At 54.3% G+C, this 22,354-nt stretch overlaps 1 protein-coding gene across 1 annotated transcript; it reads right to left on the reverse strand.

Annotated features, from left to right (window-relative positions):
- Window positions 1-14,482: 14,482 nt before the first annotated feature.
- LOC141978238 (interleukin-36 receptor antagonist protein-like) lies at window positions 14,483-17,901 on the reverse strand. The gene is made up of 4 exons (XM_074940185.1): window positions 17,799-17,901; window positions 16,816-16,941; window positions 16,330-16,454; window positions 14,483-14,857 (listed from the first exon to the last, which is right to left on the reverse strand). Exons 1-4 carry the CDS (start codon window positions 17,899-17,901, stop codon window positions 14,639-14,641), a joined length of 573 nt encoding a protein of 190 aa, XP_074796286.1. The 3' UTR covers window positions 14,483-14,638.
- Between the last annotated feature and the right edge of the window lie 4,453 nt (window positions 17,902-22,354).

Here is a 22,354-nt window from a genome sequence, read left to right on the forward strand (position 1 = left end):
TCTTCCCTGGTCATTTGTCCAATCTTCCACTTCTTGTAAGCTTCTTTTTTGTGTTTAAGATCAGCAAGGATTTCACTGTTAAGCCAAGCTGGTCACCTGCCATATTTACTATTCTTTCTACACATCGGGTTGGTTTGTCCCTGTAACCTCAATAAGGATTCTTTAAAATACAGCCAGCTGTCCTGGACTCCTTTCCCCCTCATGTTATTCTCCAGGGGATCCTGCCCATCAGTTCCCTGAGGGAGTCAAAGTCTGCTTTTCTGAAGTCCAGGGTCCATATTCTGCTGCTCTCCTTTCTTCCTTGTGTCAGGATCCTGAACTCGACCATCTCATGGTCACTGCCTCCCAGGTTCCCATCCACTTTAGCTTCCCCTACTAATTCTTCCCAGTTTGTGAGCAGCAGGTCAAGAAGAGCTCTGCCCCTAGTTGGTTCCTCCAGCACTTGCACCAGGAAATTGTCCTCTCCACTTTCCAAAAACTTCCTGGATTGTCTGTGCCCCTCTGTATTGCTCTCCCAGCAGATATCAGGGTGATTGAAGTCTCCCATGAGAACCAGGGCCTGCGATCTAGTAACTTCCGTGAGTTGCCAGAAGAAAGCCTCGTCCACCTCATCCCCCTGGTCCGGGGGTCTATAGCAGACTCCCACCACGACATCACCCTTGTTGCTCACATTTCTAAACTTAATCCAGAGGCACTCAGGTTTTTCTGCAGTTTCGTACCGGAGCTCTGAGCAGTCATACTGCTCCCTTACATACAGTGCAACTCCCCCACCTTTTCTGCCCTGCCTGTCCTTCCTGAACCGTTTATAACCATCCATGACAGTACTCCAGTCATGTGAGTTATCCCACCAAGTCTCTGTTATTCCAATCACGTCATAATTCCTTGACTGTGCCAGGACTTCCGGTTCTCCCTGCTTGTTTCCCAGGCTTCTTGCATTTGTGTATAGGCACTTGAGATAACTCGCTGATCGTCCCTCTTTCTCAGTATGAGGCAGGAGCCCTGCCCTCTCGCGCGCTCCTGCTCGTGCTTCCTCCCGGTATCCCACTTCCCCACTTACCTCAGGGCTTTGGTCTCCTTCCCCCCAGTGAACCTAGTTCAAAGCCCTCCTCACTAGGTTAGCCAGCCTGCTTGTGAAGATGCTCTTCCCTGTCTTCGTTAGGTGGAGCCCGTCTGTGCCTAGCACTCCTCCTTCTTGGAACACCATGCCATGGTCAAAGAATCCAAAGCCTTCTCTCCGACACCACCTGCGTAGCCATTCTTTGACTTCCACGATTTGACGGTCTCTACCCAGGCCTTTTCCTTCCATGGGGAGGATGGACGAGAAGACCACTTGTGCCTCAAACTCCTTTATCCTTCTTCCCAGAGCCACGTAGTCCGCAGTGATCCGCTCAAGGTCATTCTTGGCAGTATCATTGGTGCCCACGTGGAGAAGCAGGAAGGGGTAGCGATCTGATGGCTTGATGAGTCTTGGCAGTCTCTCCATCACATCGTGAATCCTAGCTCCTGGCAAGCAGCAGACTTCTCGGTTTTCCCGGTCGGAAAACCAGGTGGTGTTGAAGTCCCCGCCCAGGACCAAGCACTCGAGAGGATCCAGGGTGCCGAGGAAGGCAGATGCCTGCCGGTAGAAACGCACTCATTCTGGGCCCGTGTTCGGGGTGTAAACATTGACCAGGTGTAATGTCAGCCCCTCCACACAGGCTGGATGTGCAGCAGGTGACCCGGCATGACCTCGGCGAGTGCCTGGTCCTGGGGGGGGGACTTCAACACCACCCTCGAGGACCAGGACTGCTCAGGAGTCGAGACATCCCAGGCAGCCGCGGGTGTCCTCAGGGAGATCGTGAACCATCACTCCCGGGTGGACGTCTGGCGCGACCATCACCTGGACAACAATGTCACCTTCACCTATGTCCGGGTGGAGGAGGACCAGTCATGCCATTCCCGGTTGGACCGCATTTATTTCTCGTGTTTCCATCTGGCAAGAGCCCACGCCTCCGGTGTCCGGCCAGCCCCATTCTCAGATCAACACTTGGTGACCGTGACGGCCTCTCTCAGCTCGGAGAGGCCGGGGCTGGCCTATTGGCATTTTAATAACAGTTTGCTGGTGGACGTGGGCTTCGTGGCGTCCTTCTGGGAGTTCTGGCTGGCTTGGTGGGGGCAGCGACTCGCCTTCCCCTCAGCGAGGCGGTGGTGGGATGTGGGGAAGGTACGCGCACGGCTCTTCTGCCGTGACTTCACCCGGGGCGCCAGCCAGCGGAGGGATGCAGTGATAGGGCAGTTGGAGCGGGAGATCTTAGAGATAGAGAGGCGTCTGGCCTCCGGCCCCGAGGATCCACCCCTCCGTGCAGCGTACCGGGAGAAGTGGGAGGAGCTCCAGGCCCTGGAGGACCATTGGGCCCAGGGCGCCTTCATTTGATCCCGCATCCATCTCATTCGGGAGATGGATCGCAGCTCCTGCTTCTTCTATGCCCCGGAGAAAAGGAGGGTGGCCAAAAAGCATGTCACCTGCCTCCTGGTGGAGGATGGCACCCCCCTCACGGATCCAGAGGAGATATGTGGAAGGGCCAGGGCCTTCTATGCCAGCCTCTTCTCCCCGGATCCGACCGATGCCTAAGCCTGCAGGGTGCTCTGGACCGAACTCCCGATGGTCAGCGCAGGCGACTGAGACTGGCTGGAGCTGCCTCTCTCTCTAGCCGAGCTCTCAGAATCCCTCCTTCTCATACCCACCAACAAATCCCCGGGCATGAACGGGCTGACCGTGGAGTTCTGGGACGTCCTAGGCCCGGACTTCGTCACTGTCTGGGCTGAGTCCTGGCAAAGCGGGGTCCTCCCTCTCTTGTGCAGGTGAGCCGTGCTCGCCTTATTGCCGAAGAAGGGGGACCTCCGCGACCTACGGAATTGGCATCCCATCTCGCTCCTCAGGATGGACTATAAGGTTGTAGTGAAGGCCATCTCGCTGCAGCTACGGTCCATGCTGGCGGACATGGTCCATCCCGACCAGACCTACACCGTCCTGGGCCGGACCATATTTGATAACTTGTATTTGGTCCGGGACTTCTTGGAGCTGGGGCGTAGGGATGGTCTGTCGTTCGCCCTCCTGTCCCTGGACCAGGAGAAGGCATTCGACAGGATGGACCACGGGTATCTCCTGGGCACTCTGCGGGCATTCGGCTTCGGGCCCCAGTTCGTGGGCTTTCTCCAGGTGCTGTATGCTGACGCGGAGTGTCTGGTCAGGTTCAACTGCACCCTGACCGAGCCGGTCAGCTTCGGGCAGAGAGTACAGCCGGGATGCCCCATCTCGAGCCAGCTGTATGCTCTGGTGATCTAGCCCTTCCTCTGTCTCCTCCGCTGGAGGTTGACAGGGTTGGCACTTCAGGAGCCAGAGCTGCAGCTGGTCCTGTCGGCGTACGCCAACGATGTGCTTCTCGTGGTCCAGGACCCGGATGACCTGGTGCAGGTGGAGGCCTGCTAGGCCATTTACTCGGCAGCCTCCTCCGCCCGGGTCAGCTGGGTCAAGAGCTCTGGTCTGGTGGTCGGGGACGGGTGGCAGGCGAGCTCCCTCCCACCCGCGCTTCAAGCCATCCGGTGGAGCACGGGTCCACTGCTCTATCTTGGCGTTTATCTATCTGCCACGCATCCTTCTCCACTGGAGAACTGGCAGGGTTTGGAGGCCAGGGTGGGTGAGTGGCTGCGGAGATGGCCAGGACTGCTCCGGTGTCTCTCCCTGTGAGGGAGGGCGCTGATGCTGAACCAGCTAGTCCTGTCCACGCTCTGGCACCGGCTCAACACCCTGAGCCCCACCCCAGGGATCCTGGCCAGGCTCCAGAGGATGGCTCTGGAGTTTTTCTGGCCAGGGCTGCACTGGGTCTCTGCAGGGGTCCTGAGTCTTCCCCTGGAGGAGGGAGGACAGGGCCTGGTCTGCCTTCGTAGCCAGGTCCATATCTTCCGCCTCCAGGCCCTGCAGAGACTCCTTTATGGTGCAGGTAGTCCGGCATGGAGCACGTTGGCACACACCTTCCTCCGCCTCCTCCGAGGGCTCCGATACGACCGGCAGCTCTTTTTTCTCCACCCGAGGGGCCTTCTGCGAGACCTCTCAGAGCTGCCGGTCTTCTACCAGGACCTCCTCCAGACCTGGAAGCTTTTTTCAACGTCCAGGTCCTTTGTGGCCACCAAGGGGGCAGACCTCCTCGCAGAGCCCCTGTTACACAGCCCCGATCTACGTGTGCAGGTGGCAGAGTCTCCCTTGGTGCGCTGGAGGTTGGTCCTGGTGGAAACCACCAGAGTCGGAGAGCTCCTGGACTACAACGGGGGGACTGGGTGGCGCCCCGCGTGCTCAGTCAACGCATGGGGCTCTCCACCATTCCAACCCCCAGGCGCGTACTCCAGGAGGTGGAGGCCGCCTTGTCACCCATTTCTCTCGTCTTCCTGTGGCGGGCCCTGCGAGAGGGCGCTCCCCGCCCACCCATCACCCCCAGCCCTCTGGACATTTTTCTTCGGCCCCTGTTCCGCAAGCCCCCCCGGCCTCCCCGCTCCCACACACCGAGCCGGCTGCGCTCCCTGCAGCCGGTTCACTTCCGAACCATGCCTAGGGACCAACTGTACACACTTGTGCACCACACACTGCATTTCCTCACCCTCGCGTCCTGCCCTGACACCAAATGGTGGGACTATCTTCCACCTAAAGAGGGTGAGGAGCCGGCCTTTATTCCACCTTGGTCCCACGGCCTGCTGGGGACATCGGTTGGCGGCTCCTTCATGGAGCCGTGAGCACGGGCGTGCACCTGGCGTGGTTCACCCCTATACCCGAGGCCTGCCCCTTTTGCAGCGTGAAGGAGAACCTGGCGCACGCCTATCTTGAATGCACCAGGTTGCACCCCTATTCCGGCTCCTCCAGAACCTCTTGTTGAGGTTCTGGCTGCACTTTTCCCCGCACTTGTTCCTTTTTGCACATCCCATCCGTGGCCCCACGAAGTCGCGAGACCTCCTGGTCAACCTCCTCCTGGCCCTGGCTACAGTCTCCATCTATAACACCAGGAGGAGGATGTTGGACCGGGGGTGCTCTGTGACTGTGGGGCCTATTTCCGTTCCTCCCTCGTCTCATGCATCCGGGCAGAGTTCCACTGGGCAGCGTCCGGTGGCTCCCTTGTTACCTTCGCGGAGCAGTGGGCGCTGTCCGGGGTTCTCTGCTCAGTATCCTCATCTGGTACCCTTGTTTTGAACCTATGACCTTCACTCCGATCCCTGTTTTTCATTAGTTGTCCTCCGCATTTATTTGATCCCTGGGTCCAGTGGTCCCTCCCGCTGGGCTGGGGGAGGGGCCTTTAGAAGTGGACGGGCTTGCGCCCGCCCACCTCCCGGGTTTCCAATGCAATTACAGCAACTAACACAGGTCCCTACCATGACCGTGGAGGCCAGTCCTACAGAGACGGGGTTACTGGGGAAGAAAACAAAGGAAGATGAGATTTCTCTCCCTTCTTAGCATAGGTGGCAGGTATAATAGGCCAGAGGAGGCTAAGTCTTCCTTGGTGCAGCCGCCGCTGACCTGCCACCAGACGCCTGAGCTTCCCTTCCCTGCTCTGCTCCCTTCCCCGAGGCCCCCACCGCCTGCCGCTGCCTGGCTGAGTCCCTCCTCTCCTCCACTCCACCCGCCCTCTCTGGAGGTTCCCACCACTTACTGCATCCCTCCTCTCCTCCACCCTCCTCCCTCACGAGGCTCCTCTGCCCACCATATCCCTGTGGGCAGTGGGGGCCTCATGAGGAAGGGGGTGGAGGAGAGGAGGGACATGGCAAGTGGCAGCAGGGGGGCTGAGCGGGGAGGGGGCTGAGTGGGAGCAGGGACGGGGCCTGGGGCAGAGTAGGGGCAGGGCCTGGGGCAGAAGAGGCGGAGCTGTGGGCAGAAGAGGCAGGACAGGGAGCTAGCCTCCCTCAGGGGAAGCTTCACTTGCCACCAATGCCTTAGATTCCAGTGGCTCGGAGCCATGGGAGTGCCCCGGCCTTTTTGTTTTGTTCTGTTGTGTAAATGCTGATAGAAGTTTTCTTATAAAACTTTGCCATCTCTAGACACTCCAGATTCCTTCCTCAGGGCCTGAACAGGTCTCGGCAAATTGCCAGTCCTGCTTGTGAAGTCCTGGCTGCTACCTCCAGGCCAAAACAAACCAGTAGGGACCACAACCACCCATGGAGTCCTCTTCCAACACCTGCACCAAGTTCCCCTGCCAGGGATTTTTCTTTCTCAGCATCCCCACGGTTCTGCTGCTCAGTCATGCCTCAAACCTGGGCTTTCCTGTTCTCCAGCCTCCTGGAGTCAGCCCAGTCCCATGCCACATGGGTTCTGCTATACTGTCCCCTTTAAATTAATGCCCACTGTACTCCAAGTGTAGCATACTCAAACAGCGGGGAACTTGCCCTTTCACCCAGGAAAGTCCTTAGCTCTGCTGGCTACCTGCAAATCTCTCTTCCTTCCATCCCAGCGAAGGAAGGATTTACATAGGCTCTTCTCCCAGCATGCCTTGATTCAGCCTAGGACTACAGCAGCCTTGGGAACTACAAATCCCAGCAGCCCCTCAAAGCTGAGAAAGTTGGCTGGGGGATGGGGGGATTCTTGCTGACCATGGAGCCTATTTCTTTTGACTTGTTTATATCATGCTTCTGGGTGGCTTCTTCTGACTCCCCTAATGTTTCCCATAGAGACGGGATAGATAATAAGACAGTAAATATAATAATGTAACTATATAAATCCATGGTATGCCCACATCTTGAGTATGGTATGCAGTTCTGGTCGCCCCATCTCAGAAAAGATATGTTAGAAATGGAAAAGGTACAGAGAAGGGCAACTATAATGATTAGGGCTACAGAACATTTCCCATCTGAGGAGAGATTAAAAAGATTGGGACTTTTCAGCTTGGAAAAGAGATAACTAAGGGGGATATGACAGAGGTTTATGAAATCATGACTGGTATGGAGAAAGTGAATAGGGAAGTGTTATTTACACCTTCACATAACATCAGAACCAGGGGTCACCCAATGAAATTGATAGGCAGCGGGTTTAAAAAAAAAAGAAAGTACTTCCTCACACAAGGCACAGTCAACCTGTGGAACTCATTGCCAGGGGATGTTGTGAAGGCCAAAAGTATAACTGGGTTCAAAAAAGAATTAGATAAGTTCATGGACGACAGGTCCACCAGTGGCTATGAGCCAAGATGGTCAGGGCCTCTATGCTCTCGGAGTCCCTCAGCCTCTGAGTGCCAGATGCTGGGACTGGACAACAGGGGATGGATCACTCAATAGTTGCCTTGTTCTGTTCATTCTCTCTGAAGCATCTGGCACCAACCACTGTCGGAAGACAGGATACTGGGCTAGATGGACCTTTGGTCTGACCCAGTATGGCCGTTCTTATGTTCTTATATTCTCTGCCTATTGTCCCTTACTGGATTCCTCCTTCTGAGCCTGGGACCTCACTTGTGTTCCCATTTTCATCATCTTGAGCCATTCAGTTGATCCCTGGGTCCTTTGAGCTCTCCCCTTTGTTGGGGGGCGGGGGTGTTGCTGTTTGCATGCTGTTTGCCACATGGGGATCTAAGGAACCCTCCGTGCTGAGGGGAGCTCCAGCCCACCTTGCAGCTTGGAACTGGACAGAGGCAGCCATTTAAAGCTTCTCCTTGCACTCACACCGCCCTCCCGAGAGTGCTGTTGTGCAGAGGCCTCTCCCCTGAGTCATCCAAGGGAGCAAGAGCCCAGATCAGTCTGTTACATAAAATTGTTCATGACAATCAGCAAAAGCTGGAGACAAACTGGGACAGAAGGGCAGAAAGGCCACCCAAATCTGGCCAGGTGATGAGCCTCTGAATAAAAATCTCAGTTCGCACATGCTCGGTAGAGACTTGTTAGTGTTTGGTGGCTAAATTTTTCGAAGATTCTATCCACACTGAGCGTGCTCGATCCCATGGCTGCCAGGGTGGAGCAGGACCAAGGATTATTATTATTTGTTGGGATTGCAGTTGTTGGGAAACCCCAGTCAGGACCTGGGCCCTATTGTGCTAGGTGCTGAGACCAACACCCGTCATCCTGCCCAACATTGTCTCATTGTTTCCTTGGGCTCCCCTGTTGGTCTGTCTGTCTCAACCTGTTGTCTCTTGTGTTATATTTAGATTGTCCTCTCTTTGGACACACACACACATACACAAAAATACAGCCCCTGTCTCAAACATTCCTATATCTCTACAAGCTACTCCTCTCTGTCTCTCTTTGGCCCCTTCTGTGGAGTAATGACCCCACGGGGATATTTCTAATGCCTGTCTCTCAGCATATTTAGGGTAAGAAAAGCAAGAAATGAGCGAAGCCAAAGGCGGAAAAGAGGCTGTGCCGTACATTGCTGAATCCCAGAGAGGCGAAATCACCCCAGAGACACGTTTCTAGCTGCCAGACTGTAGTTCGCACACAAGTCCCAGCTCTCTGATCCATTCCTTGGCTCTCCCACAAAGCCCGGGGCGCTCTCTGTGGAGGACCCAGGCAGCCATCTCTTCAGCCATCCCCCAGCGATTTGTACTGTAATATAGGCGAGGCGGTTTCCCCTGGGGTAACCTTGGGAGTGCAAAATATTCACCTCACATTAGAGGAATTCCAGGAAAGAAGCACGGGCAAAATATAGGTCGGGCCGGAAGACACACAAGTAGGAATGGAAACCTGGGTGTCACCAGTGTCCTGGGGTACGGCCCTGCGGCAGCAAGTCTCAGAGGCCAGGCCTACAGACTCATGTGATGGAGCTAAACATAGCAGGGTAAACTTTCCCACTCGGGCTGGAGTTTGGCTCTGAAACCTGGAGCTGGGAGGGGATGGGAGGGGAAGCCCAGTCTCAGGGCCTGAGCTCTTGCCTGAGCAGAAATGGCTACATTGCTATTTTTAGCCCTGTCGTGCAAACCTGAGTCTGTAGAGCCGGACTCAGACTCACGGCTGTGGATCTTTTATTTTATTTTGCAGTGTAGACGTGGCCCTGGGACCCATGCCTCCTTGCTAGCCCCCTCCCGGGCCCCACAGACATGTCGAGCGATAGCACTGACCGGATGTCACTCTGCCTAAGTGAACACGGGGGCGTCTCGGGGTATGAGACCAACTCCCCACATGACCCTCTGGGGCTTCCTAAACAGGCAAAGCACAGAGCTGCCCAGAGGATCTCCATCTACCCATGTAGCCAAGGCAGCTGGCAGAGCACATAGAGACCAAGTGAGTTCCCCAAGGCCACCCAGCAGTCTAGTGGCAGAGCCCAGAACAGGTTTCCTGAGTCCCAGCCCAGCACTCTATCCACTAGGCAACACTGCCTCTGGACTCAATACTTGCCTGTTGCCAGCCAGGACGGACATGGCTATAACGGACACATTGCACCCTCTACTCCAGGCAGCATCGCCAGAGCTGCGGGTGTTTGCTCCCCCAACAACCAGTTCTGCCAGACATCTCCTCCCCACTCAGAGAGATCTTATCTGTGAAGGAACCTGAACATGCCTCACTCTGCAAACACCCGATCCCATCTCTGGGTACCAACCACTCGGATTAACTGGGCTGTCTGCTGCCCAGGATTGGCCTTTGCAGTTACAGGACTGTAGGCACGGTACCGGTCCACCCCCTGCTGCCCAGCCCCGGGGTATGAGTCCTAAGACCCAGTTCTAAATGGGACTTGTGCCATAAGCACGCCAGCTATTGTCTAGCACAGAGGCTCACTTCTCCCTCTGCCTGTGATCCTGACTGGAGCAGGTACTGGGGTCCCCAGGTTTTATGGCTAGCAAATACTGCTGCATGTACAGCACCGGACACCCAGAGCCTTTATTTTTACACAGAACAGGCGCAGTGTGGGTCAGCCTTCCACACAGACCCACCCCTGCGTCTCAACCCTGCTTGGAGGGCACTCTTTCAGGGGCAACTTCGGAGCTCAGCCTCCCTGGCCCACTCATTCCCTTGCCTCTCTGAAGAGGGGCCAGTCAGCAGCGGATGTTTCGTGCAGCTCCATTAGGTTCTGCTCAGAGTTCACCAGGTCACTTCCCAAAGTGCCACCACATACTATAGCTAGCAGAGAATACCAATGACCCAGGGTCACTGGTACACTCAGGGCTGACCCTAAGGAAAATGGCGCCCTGGGTCCACTTGTATTTTGGTACCCCTGGACTCCACTGCCTCCCTGTTGCCTCCCCACCATCACCCCTGTCCCCCACTGCCTCTCCAAGCTCCCACCCATCCCCCTAACAACCCTGGACCACACTGCCTCCCTGGGCGCCCCCCCCCCCACAATCATCCCCCAGCCCCGCTGCCTCTTCCTCCCTCCATTGCCCCAAGCTCCCTTCTGTGACCTCTCACCCGAGGCCCGCCCTGCTCTTTGCCTCTTGCGCATGGTGCCCCTCTGACCACGGCATCCTGGGTGGTCTCTCCAGTCACCCACCCATAAGGCCAGCCCTGGGTGCACTGGCCATGGACCCAAAGTTAAAGGTTCTGTCTCATCACCCTTCCCCTGAACCATCAAATCTCCCAGACAAGGTGGCTGGACCAAGGTGTGAACTATGCCAGTTTAGACTCAAAAAGAAAAGGAGGGCTTGTGGCACCTTAGAGACTAACAAATTTATTTGAGCATAAGCTTTCGTGAGCTACAGCTCACTTCATCGGATGCATTCAGTGGAAAATACAGTGGGGATAGATTTCCACTCCATACAGCTAAATTCAGTGCCTTGCATAATGACAGGTTTCAGAGTAGCAGCCGTGTTAGTCTGTATCCACAAAAAGAAAAGGAGGACTTGTGGCACCTTAGAGACTAACAAATTTATTTGAGCATGAGCTTTCGTGAGCTACAGCTCACTTCATCGGATGCGTGAGCAGCTACACACTGGCCTCGTCTGTCCTGGGGCTGGGCCCCAATTTCAGCCATCAGTGGCCTGCCCCAGGAGGAGCTCCAACTGTGGAAACCTTTAGAATAGACAAGCTAAACCACTGTCAGCCATGACTGACTTGGGAACAGTGCTCACCACAGTTTATACCAGTGCCGCCAGTTTCATTTCAGTGAAAGAAATGTGCAAGGTAGATTGCCCCAGCTCTCGCTACAGCTTCCCTAAAGTGGGTCAGCAAAGTGCAAAAAGTGACCACAGTGGAGATTCTGAGTCAGAAAACATTTATTTCCTCTTGCTTGCTCCCATACAGAATTTCCAAGCTGCATTTAACCATGGGGGAAAACCAGAAAAGGAAGTCACTCATCACAATGTTTCAGAGTAGCAGCCGTGTTAGTCTGTATCCGCAAAAAGAAAAGGAGGACTTGTGGCACCTTAGAGACTAACCAATTTGTTAGTCGCTAAGGTGCCACAAGTCCTCCTTTTCTTTTTACTCATCACAATGTATCTGAGCTGCAGTGAGTGAATATCCGCTAAGTGGAAGTTTGGTTAGAAAAAGGCCAAACAGATACTGGGATGTGATCACAGTATTTCTGAAGGAGCCGTAAGCAAAGCCAACAACGTGTACAATCCAACCACATAGCTCCCCATCTAGCCAGCGGCCCCGAGCTTGAACTATATTTCAAAGCATTTTATAGAGGTCTCGAAGCGAGATCCCCATTGACCTTAATAAAAGTGGCACTAAATTATCCAGGTGGTAATTTAATAATTCAGGGGATAATGTTTGGCATGTCCAGCCATGTTTCTGATGAATGTAACAAAACATCTTCATCTGAATATCTACAGGGGTATTTATTATCATATTTCACTCATACACAGCACATGGTGACCCAGCTAATCTGCACTTCCCATTGAGTTCATATAGCAGAGGGTAGTCTAAAAATCCAAAGTATGGTGGGTTCACACTTAATAAAACACCAAAGGGTAGTGTTAGGGTTCCTTCCCCACTCTGAACTCTAGGGTATAGATGTGGGGACCCGCATGAAAGACCCCCTAAGCTTATTCTTACCAGCTTTGGTTAAAAACTTCCCCAGGGTACAAACTTTGCCTTGTCCTTGAACAGTATGCTGCCACCACCAAGCGTTTTAAACAAAGAACAGGGAAAGAGCCCACTTGGAGACGTCTTCCCCCCAAAATATCCCCCCAAGCCCTACACACCCCCTTTCCTGGGGAGGCTTGAGAATAATATCCTAACCAATTTGTTACAAAATCATCAAAGACCCAAACCCCTGGATCTTGGAACAATGGAAAAATCAGTCAGGTTCTTAAAAGAAGGGTTTTGTTAAAAAAAAAGAAAGGTAAAAATCATCTGTGTAAAATCAGGATGGAAAATACTTTACAGGCTATTCAGATTCAAAACACAGAGGATCCCCCTCTGGGCAAAACCTTAAAGTTACAGAAAACAGGAATAAACCTCCCTCTTAACACAGGGAAAATTCACATAAACCAAAAGATAAACTAATCCGCCTTGCCTGGCTTACCTCTACTGGTTGCAATATTGGAGACTTGGATTAGGATGGGTTGGAGAAGATGGATTTCTGTCTGGCCTCTCTCAGTCCCAAGAGAGAACAACCCCGTAAACAAAGAGCACAAACAAAAGCCTTCCCCCCACCCAAGATTTGAAAGTATCTTGTCCCCTTATTGGTCCTTTGGGTCAGGTGCCAGCCAGGTTAGCTGAGCTTCTTAACCCTTTACCGGTAACAGGATGTTGCCTCTGGCCAGGAGGGATTTTATAGCACTGTATACAGAAAGGTGGTTACCCTTCCCTTTATGTTTATGACAGGTAGGTTAAGAAACAGTTTAACACTTTTAGCAATGACTTAGAAGAAAACATAAAAGCATCACTGAAAATTTGCAGATGACACAAAAATTGGGAGAGTGGTATATAATGAAGAGGACAGGTCACTGATACAGAGCGATCTGGATTGCTTGGTAAACTGGGCACAACTAAACAATATGTGTTTTAATACGACTAAATTGATACATCTGGGAACAAAGAAGGTAGGCCATATTGACATGATGGGGGACTCTACCCTAGGAAGCTGGGCTGCTGAAACAGATTTGGGGGGCACAGTGGGTCATCAGCTGCACATGAGCTCCCAGTGCAACGCTGTAGCCGAAAGAGCTCCTGTGATCCTGAGATGCACGAACAGGGGAATCTCGAGCAGGAGCAGGGAGGTGATTTTCCTTCTATATCTGGCACTGGTGCGACCACAGCTGGAATCCTGTGTCCAGTTCTGGTGCCCACAGTTCAAGGATGTTGGTAAATGGGAGAGAGATCAAAGAAGAGCCACAAGAATGATTAAAGGATTAGAAAACCTGCATTACAGTGAGACACTCAAAGAGCTCCATCTATTTAGCTTAAGAAAGAGAAGGGGTGGTTGATCAAAGTCTATAAGTATCTACAGGGGGAACAAATATTTAATAATGGGCTCTTCAGTCTAGCAGAGGAAGGTCTAACAAGAGCCAATGGCTGGAAGTTGAAGCTAGATAAATTCAGACTGGAAATCAGATGTACCTTTTTAATAGTGAGAGTAATTAACCATCGGAACAATTTACCCAAGATCATGGTGGATTCCCCATCACCGGCAATTTTTAAATCCATATGGGATGTTTTTTCTAACAGCTGTGCTCCAGGGATTATTGTGGCAGTTGTCTGGCTTGTGTGTCTCACAATGGTTCCTTCTGGCCTTGGAATCTGGGAGTCTATGTGAGGGAGTGTAAATCCGGTGTGAGACGTCTAAGGACCCAGTCCAGCTAACATCTTAGCCTTGCCTCTGCTGCTTCCTACTGCGAGGAGTGCTGCTGACTGCAATGAGCATGCCCAGTGTAGCCAGCAGCCCACCCCTGCAGAAACAGGCCTGCATCCGTAGCATCCAAGCACTATAAGGTGTCTAGTGGGATTCGGGAGCTCTCTGAGGAGATCAGAACCTGCACCAAGGCCCGGAGTCAGGAAAGCGCATGAGCCGCACTAATTTGACTCACGTGTCTAAGTGCCGTATTGCCCACAGCTGCTTTCCTGGCCTGGGTCCCAGGTGAGGGGACCCCAGAGTGCGCAGGGCTGCAGAATGCCAGGCTGGGTATTCTCCAGCGGGATGCCCGTGAGTCCCTGTGCTGATGGCAGATCTAAGAGGGTCAGTGTCTGAACATGTTGCGTGCACCGTTAATGCTTCTGCAGCATTTCCATGGGGCCACATGCGACGTGGGACCATCTTTGTTAGTGCAATGCCCAATCCTATGGGAAACCATGTGACTGGGTCATGGGACCCTTGACGGTTGGCCCCAGTGCAGGGGCTGGAGCTCCTTTTGGGATGGCTAGTGGGTACCTAGTGATGCTGGAACAGAGATTCCGAGAGTGGGGGCTCATCCTGCCCTGCTCTGCTCTGAGTTTGTAGCAGGGGCTGGCTGTGACCTTTTGCAGGATCTTTAACAGCAAAAGCTTTGCTCCCAACTGTGTGTTGAGTATTTGTGTTAACTGGAGGTTAATAAAAAACAAGATAATAAAAACCAACCTGGCTAAATATCCCATCCCCTCTCAGCTGCTTAGGATTTGCTTCCTTGGTGTGGGTGATGTCATAATGCCATGAGTTCCAGAGTCACCAGAGAGTCTCCCAGGAAAAGGAGAGTAGACAATACTTTAATTTCCAGCACTAAAAAGAAACAGGCAATATTGTCTGGGGTGTGCAGGGGAACCTCTGCAGCCTTATTCCCATCGCAGGCGGCTATTGGGTCAGAATCCTTTTAAAATAGAACTCAGTGATCTCTGTCTCGCCCAGGCGGTTGGTGATGCGGATGGGCTCGCTGCTCTTCTGGGAGGTGCAGAGAAACCAGCCCGGGTAGGTGGCCGACTCGAAGCGGTGGGTGCTGCCTTCGGGAATGTTGTGGAAAGTGAAGCGAGCGGCTTGCTCTTTGTCTTCAAACAATTCCATTATTTTCTTATCCTGAGCGGGGAAGAGAAAGGAAGATGCCGTTGCAGGAAGCTGGATTATTTCCTGGGAACAACATTCCCTGGGCATTTAGCCCTTAGTTCGGCTCGCACATCGGTGAGCTGACTGATCAGGAGTTCTGCAAGCGTCTCTGTTATTCCTAACCAGTCTCAGGACCAGCTAGGATAACAGTTATCAGCCTATTGGTTATTTGTGCATGGTCGCTGTCGGCGATTGGTCACCAAAGTCTCACGCTACTGATCCTGCTCGCTGATTGGCTGAATGTAGTTTTATAAACAGGGGACTAAGAAATCATGAATATCCCTGTTGGCAGGTGACAATGGATGGTTGTCTATCCCTTCCCCAAACATTTATGGGAACATAAGCCCACTTGTAGCAGGGGCTTACCCGCCTCTGGCTTTGGGCCTGTCTGCTGCCTCGGTTTCCCTTTCCTCCCTAGTTAACTGAACTTCACGCTGCCAGTGTTTTCTCAATAACTCTCCCCTTCCGGGAGCCTGGTTTATTAGCACAAAGTTCTAAACACACAGATCTTCCCTGAGCCTTCCTAGGGGGCTCACTGCCTCGGGTCCAGGCTCTGAGTCCACTCCCTGCTGAGCCATCCTTCCTAACAGGTCTCTCTCCCAGCTCTTCCAGCTCTGCAGAGACCCTCTGCCTAGATCTCCTTGCCGGCTCTTTCCTAGAAGTGGAGCGAGCATCCACCCCCAGGTCTGCTCTCCCTGCAGTCTCCTCTGATTGCCCTCTTATCCCGCAGCAGGCCTCGTACACCCCATCACATGACCCTTGTCTTCATTCCCTCCACCCAGGCAGGTGGGCTAAGATTGGCAGGGTCAGATCAAGATGAAAGGGTCAGATCGCCCTATGACTCTGTCCATACGGATGCCCATGAACCGTGCATCGCATGGGGCCCCAAACATGGCAAATGGGGCAGCAGTTCAGAGCTCCAATGCATTTTATTAAGCACCATTCAGTCCATATTGGACCAGCTCCGTGGTGGGGAGAGAAGATACCTTCATCAGCTCCGCTCCTGCCGGTGGCAAGGACAAATCCCGCTGAAAGTGAAACCAGCCAGTGCCAGACTGTGGTTTCAAGGCCTGGGCAGGTGGGCTCAGAAGCTGAGGAGCAGGGGTCGGACCCTGATTTCCCCTGCCCCCATTGTGTCTCCAAGATGGGGCAGGGTCCTGGGCAGGGCCTGTTGTCCCTCAGCTTCTTGCTGCCCCCTGATGGGCACATGGGTCCTACTCACCAAGCTCCCATATGGGCAGCCTTATCCGGGAACCAAGTCCACCCCACTTAGCCCGCAGCACTTGTCTGATCCACGAGGAGCCCCGCAACAGCCAGACCGGAGCAACCCACGGCCCCAGCTACTTCAGGATCCCGTCCCTGGTGGGGGCCACAAGCTGCCACCTCAGAGGAAGGTGCAAATTCTGCCCCCCAAGGCTGGTAACTACCCAGCTGAGGACACTCACCTCCAGCTGCAGCTTGGGTTGGGACAACGTTCCGCATGACAGGCAGCTACTTCCTCCCTGGACGCCCAGGATGATGGGGTACTGTTTGCCCTGTACGAACCGGTTAGGCACCACACTGAGTTTCTCTGCAGGTGGAACATGAGAGGGCTCAGGTCTCTAGACTGCCAAGAGTCACTTTTCCAGAGGGGCACTCAGATGCCAGCGAAAGGCGGCATTAATTCACCCCCCCAGGAACCAAGCATGCAGGCAGCCCTTGAACCACAGACCTGGCCCCCTCGTGCCCCAGCCTGGCTCCTGCTCTGCATTGAGCTCCCTTTCAGAATCCGCTGGGCTGGGGAGGGCGAGAGGCTCAGTACACAGATTTCCTCCTCGCTGGGCACCACCCCGGAGAGGGCAACACGGCCCTCAACTTCTCTCTGCCTCGGCTGGGGGAAAGCAGCAGGACAGCCAGCAAGAGTGGGAAATGAGAGGGAGCATGGAGCTCACCAGGGTCTGAGTTGGAGGCCTCGGCCACAAGATTGTTGCTCTGCAAGCGGATGACCTTCTGCCTGGCGTCACGCAGGGTGAAGATGAACGGCATGGGGAGGGCCGGAGGATTGGGAACACCATCTTCTGGATGATCGGGAAAGGCAAAACGTTAATGCAGGATCTTTAACAGTAGAAATTCTCCTATGGTGATGAGGACATCCGTCCTAAAGGGATCTGCCCCCCCCCACCCCCCCGGCAGCCCCATAGCTCCTTGCACTCATAGAATATCAGGGTTGGAAGGGACCTCAGGGTCATCCCCTCCTCCCCTTCATTGTCCTGCAATGTCATAGCTCTCGGCACCCCATGACCCCTCAGTGTGAATGGTGAATTCAGCTCCTTCCCTCTTAACTTGTCCCCTATAAACTATCCCAGGGAGAACTCCTGCAAGGAAGCAGGTAACTGTGCGGGGCTTGCTGCTGCCCCTGCATCCGGTCCCCTGGGCTGTGCTCCAGTGATACAGACTGGACTCTAAGAAATTGCATCTCCCTTTTCATGAGAGTCCGCTCCCCGGGAAGGATCTGGAAACTGGAGTTTTTCCCTGATATATGACCATAAAGCGAGCTGCTAGATCCCAGGGGAGATGGTTTAGACTGCACATAATTCAGGGCATGGCCCTGGGGCCAGATTCTGTTCTCAGTGATGCTGCTGTAAACTGGGGGTGCAAGCAGAGATACTGGAACAATTTGTATAGTGGGGGTGCTGAGATCCATTGAACTACACTGTAAACCAGGGGGTGCATCAGCACCCCCACACTCCTAGTTCCAGCACCTATAGGTGCAAGGCCTGTCGTCTGACCCTACCACGCCCCTCTTCGGTGCTGGGCTGAGGACAAGAGTGAGCAGGAATTCGGCCGATGAGAAGGCACAAGAGGGGGTTTTGCCAGGGAGCCCTCTCAGGCCCTGAGGTTCTCCTTTATCTGGACCCCATGCCCAGAGACCCACCTTTCTTAATGAATGTGTCGAACAAATCCCTCATGTCTTTGTCCTGATTCCCACAGGGTCCACTCGGCCGTCCCCCTGTCCCTACTCCTGGCTGGGATGCCATTGTGGTGGACGTGTGCCTGGTGCCTGTCGTGTCCTGGCAGGAGCGGGGTGGCTGGGAAGGACAGATGAACACCAGCTCTCAGGCAGGCTGGTCCCATAGGGGGAGCCCCATTGGCCCTGCTGAGCCAAGATGCGGGGGGGGGCAGAGCAGGGCCCATCTTTGGCCCACAGCCCCTTTCAGATCTTGGTAGCCAGCAGCACATAGCATGGGGTGTGCAGGTGTGGGAGTAAGCGCCATCTGCCGAGCAATCTGATTGGCTTGGATCTTGGTGGGCAGCCAATCAAGGCTCGTTCCCCATCTCACCCCCCTTGGCCCAGCTCCGGGGCAGCTCCCCATGGAATCGCCAAAGGGGCCGCCAGCCCCGTGGCCGCGGCAGGAGGAAGGGCATGGACCGGCCACTGGGGGTGGGATGCTTCCCCACTAGGGCCTGGCCCCAGGACGCAGCTGTGGGGACTACGGGCGGTGACCCCTCTCTGCACCGACAGGGCTCAGCCAGCCCAGGCTGCCCTATGTAGCAGGATCCAGGCCTCACAGTGCCTGTTAGCTGCTGGCAGGATGTGCTGGGCAAAGGGTGTTTCTCCAGCCAGGCCAGAGCCAGGGAATGAGACAGACACCAGGGTCAGTTAGTAACTGACCCCCCCTTAACCCAGTGGGCCACTGGCAATCCCGCCCCTCGCTGCTCTGCCCAGGACAGGTCCCTGGGGGTAGAGCCAGGGAACAGCCTCTGCAAAGCAGGCCCCAGAGTGGGTCCAGGAGGCCAGGCTGGGTCCCCACCAGGAGGCTGTGCCCCTTTGGGACCCACTATGGCCAGCGCTCTGCGTATCCGACTGCCCCTGACCCTGGGCTTGGCCAGGACTCTCAGCCATTTATACACAGGGCGGGGTGACATGAGCGCAGACCAGTACCGTGTGTGTGGAGGCCGATCCTGCCGCGGAGACTGGGCCCTCAGGGTAACTGGGGAAAGAACAAGGAGCTGTGAAATTTCTCTTTTTTGGGGGTGCTGAGGGTCTCAGACATGGGAGCAGCGTCTGCCTCACTCCCCATTTACGCCTTGGTATGAAATTACTGTTGGAGAATATGAGCACAGACACTCTGCTGCCCTCCCAGCCCCCCTCCAGGCCCACTGACCCCTGCTCTGCTAGTTTGGCTGCTCTTCTATGATGGGGGCAGGGGAAGATCTGATCAGTTCTGGAATTTAGTACCCAGAAGTTCCTTCATTTCTTCAACCCTCCGTCTCCCATAAATAGCGTCTCTACCTTGCATTGTCTCTTTCTCAAGGTGTGATGTGTAGTAACATACGCCCCCCTCCCCCCCAGAGGTACAGCCGCACCAGAGTTTATATCCACGTCTGCTGTGTTAATATTGCAAAACGCCTCGATGGATGCAGCATTTCTTGCCAGAGCCACAGAGTCTAAAGTGCTGCTGTCTCCTAAAAGCATTGTCCATACGATTGGAACAGACTTACCTGGAAACTGTCCTCAGATCTGTTGGTTTTGTAAGATCTCTTGGCAGGGCTGATTCTGAAAAGGAAAGAGAGAAAGAGAGAATTGTTTCTTTATGCTTCCCCATCTGTCTGTACCCACCTGCTCTTACTTGGCTTATCCTTAGATTATCAGCTCTTTGGGTTCTGTGTCTGTACAGTGCCTAGCACAGCAGGAGACTGGGCCGTGACTAGTGCTCCTAGGTGCTACCACAATATAAATAAAATAATAGAAAAGCATCCAGAGGACAAGCACAGTAACAAGCAAAGCTAGAGGAAGGGCCAAAGCCATCTTGGGTGTTGCTGAAGGCCCAGGGGCTAGCAGTGGAGGGAGTATTCCCAGCAGCAGACCTGTCAACAGCAATACCTGTTGGGTGTCTAGTGTCCTTCTGTCACAGGCAGGCTCAGGCTGAGTTCTCTGTAGCAATCACCCAGCTATTTATACTGGGAGGAACTGGGAGGGGTGGTTCTCATGAGAATGACTTCAACATGCAAATAACCCATGCATTAGGATTTCCAGCATGGATAAAAGATCCTTCTGGACAAATCGGCGGAGTAGTTGAAAAGAGCCAGGTACCAACTCATCCAGGAGACTCCTTCTGCAGACCCCCAACCAGGCTGGCTTCCCACAGCAGATGTCCTATTGTAGCTAATCAGCCACAGATAACTCAATGTAGCCCACTGGTGGGAGCACTAGGTCTGAGCATGCTGAGATGCACCAAGTGCCCACAAGCACATGGACAATGTGCTGTTCACACGCTCAGGGAGGGGGCCCTACTCTGCTCTCATTTACTCCAGTGTAGATCCAGAGTAACTGCATTGAGGGCCCAATCCAGTGACCAGTATTCAATGGCATTATGTCCACTGGCCCAGTGAAGAACACGACAATCACAGCATCAAGTCCGGAGGGCGCTTCTCTCCTTTGGTTGTTTAGTAATTGTTCCTCCTGACTCGGTTCCCTATTGCTTGCTGAGCTTGGCAGGCCCAGAACTCCTATAGTTGTCCCAGCAGCAGCAAAGCTGCAATCGTGTGACCACCGGTGAGCTTGGACTAGGAGATGCCATGGGGAGTCTCTGGTGCAGGTGTGTAACCCACTGGTGAGTGCGTGCCTGATCCACAGAGGAGAGGAGCCTGGTATGGCCCCAGCAAAGATACGAGGCTATGCCAGGTCGGAAGGTCCTGAGGCGATGACAATTCCCCATAGAGGGTTACACTTGAGATTGGTCAGCGAGCTGGTATTTAATAGGGACTCACTGATTTGGTACAAGGCTAATTTTGTAATCAGAACATCTTGTGATACTAAATCAAATGCCTGCCAGAAGCTTGTTTTGTTAACACAGCTACATTTGTCAGCCCAACGTGTAATCTCATTGGGACCTGCTTTTCATGCTGACTGGTGTGCATTACCCTGCCGTCTTGTAACTCTTTGTTCGTTCAGTTCTGGATCAGTCTGGGATGGACATCAGGCTAATCACCCTCTAGTGACCCAAGTCACCCTATATAAATATTGGCCCATCATAAGCTTTATGAGGCCCTTCATGCGGGGAAGGGAAGAAACCCCCCTTCGTGGCTGTAGAAGCCCCACCCCCACCCCGCCCCACCTGTCGTGCTTGCTCTCTGAGCGGGGGCACGGCCAATGGATCTGTGCAGTCACAGCCACCGCTGGGACCCTTCCCTGGCTGCCCCCCAAGCCTCTCTATGGCAAAGTGGATGAAGCCTCTTGGAGCAAAGAGCTGCAGCACGCAAGTGTGCAGACCCCCCGCCCTTCCCTTTACACAGTGGAACACCCAGGCTGCATTGGGCTCCGGGCCCAACCCCCACTCGTTCCAGTCCCCCCCTCCCTCCGTCATTTGCTCTCCCCCACCCTCACTTACTTTCACCAGGCCCAAGCCTGGTGAAGGCTCCAGCTGGGGGTGCGGGCTCTGTGGTGGGGCTGGGGATAAGGCGTTTGGAGTACAGAAGGGGGCTCAGGGCTGGGGCAGCGGGTTGGGGTGTGGTGTGTCTGTGGGCTCTGGGGTGGGGCCAGGGATTAGAGGTTTGGGGTGAAGGAGGGGGCTCAGGCCTGGGGGAGGGGCTTGGAGTGTTGCGGGGGGGGCGGGCTCCGGGAGTTTGGGTGCAGAAGGGGACTCTGGGCTAGAGCAGGAGGTTGGGGTGCAGGAGGGGGTTTGGGATGCGGGATCCCGGTGGCGCTTACCCAGGAGGCAGCCACCAGATCCCGCAGTGCAGCCCCTAGGCATATGGGCGGCCAGGGAGGCTCTGCGTGCTGCCCTTGTGCCCACAGGCATCGCCTCCGCAGCTCCCTTTGGTTGCAGTTCCCAGCCAATGGGAGCTGTAGAGCCAGCACTAGGGGCGGGGGCAGCATGCGGATCCTCCCTGGCCGCCCATGCACCTAGGGGCTGCAAGGACCTGGCAGCCACTTCTGGGAGCTGTGCAGAGCTAGGACAGGCAGGGAGCCTGCCTTAGACGCAAGCCCCTGCTGTGGCGCTGACCGGACTTTTAACGGCCCAGTTGACGGTGCCGACCGGAGCCACCAGGGTCCCTTTTCGACTGGGCGTTCAGGTCAAAAACCAGACATCTGGCAACCCTATTCCCAACAGCAACTCTGAGCAGCTGGCCCCTCCCATGTGTTTGTCATCTTCCTCGTCCTCTGCCTGCGGAAGGCAGGACGGAGCAGAGTCTACGCAGCATGAACAATGCAGGGCGTGAAGGGGAGACCAGCCCACTAACTCAATCTCCTTGCTCAAGTTAAACCGGTGCAATGATAATCATACAAAGAGTTACTCTGAAACCTGTCATACAAAGAGTTGTAAACACTTGGCCTGCCTGAGCGTGCTTCACTTCCTTAGCAGTCAGGATTCAATGAGTTTCCTACTCGTCCTTAGAGTCATCCTGGACAGGGCGGGCCCTGAATTTTGTCATCTGCCTCTGAACTTCGCAGTGAAGAATCAAACACAAAACACCTGCAAAACAAAC

The sequence above is a fragment of the Natator depressus genome, chromosome 26 (assembly GCF_965152275.1).
Source record: "Natator depressus isolate rNatDep1 chromosome 26, rNatDep2.hap1, whole genome shotgun sequence".
Classification (NCBI taxonomy): Eukaryota; Metazoa; Chordata; order Testudines; family Cheloniidae; genus Natator; species Natator depressus.

Coding starts and splice junctions, on each gene's coding strand:
- LOC141978238 (XM_074940185.1), bottom strand. CDS start 17,901: ATGGCATCCCAGCCAGGAGTAGGGACAGGGGGACGGCCGAGTGGACCC. Junction 16,942..17,798: donor CGACACATTCATTAAGAAAG/GTGGGTCTCTGG, acceptor CCGATCATCCAG/AAGATGGTGTTCCCAATCCT. Junction 14,858..16,329: donor AACCCAAGCTGCAGCTGGAG/GTGAGTGTCCTC, acceptor TTCCCCGCTCAG/GATAAGAAAATAATGGAATT.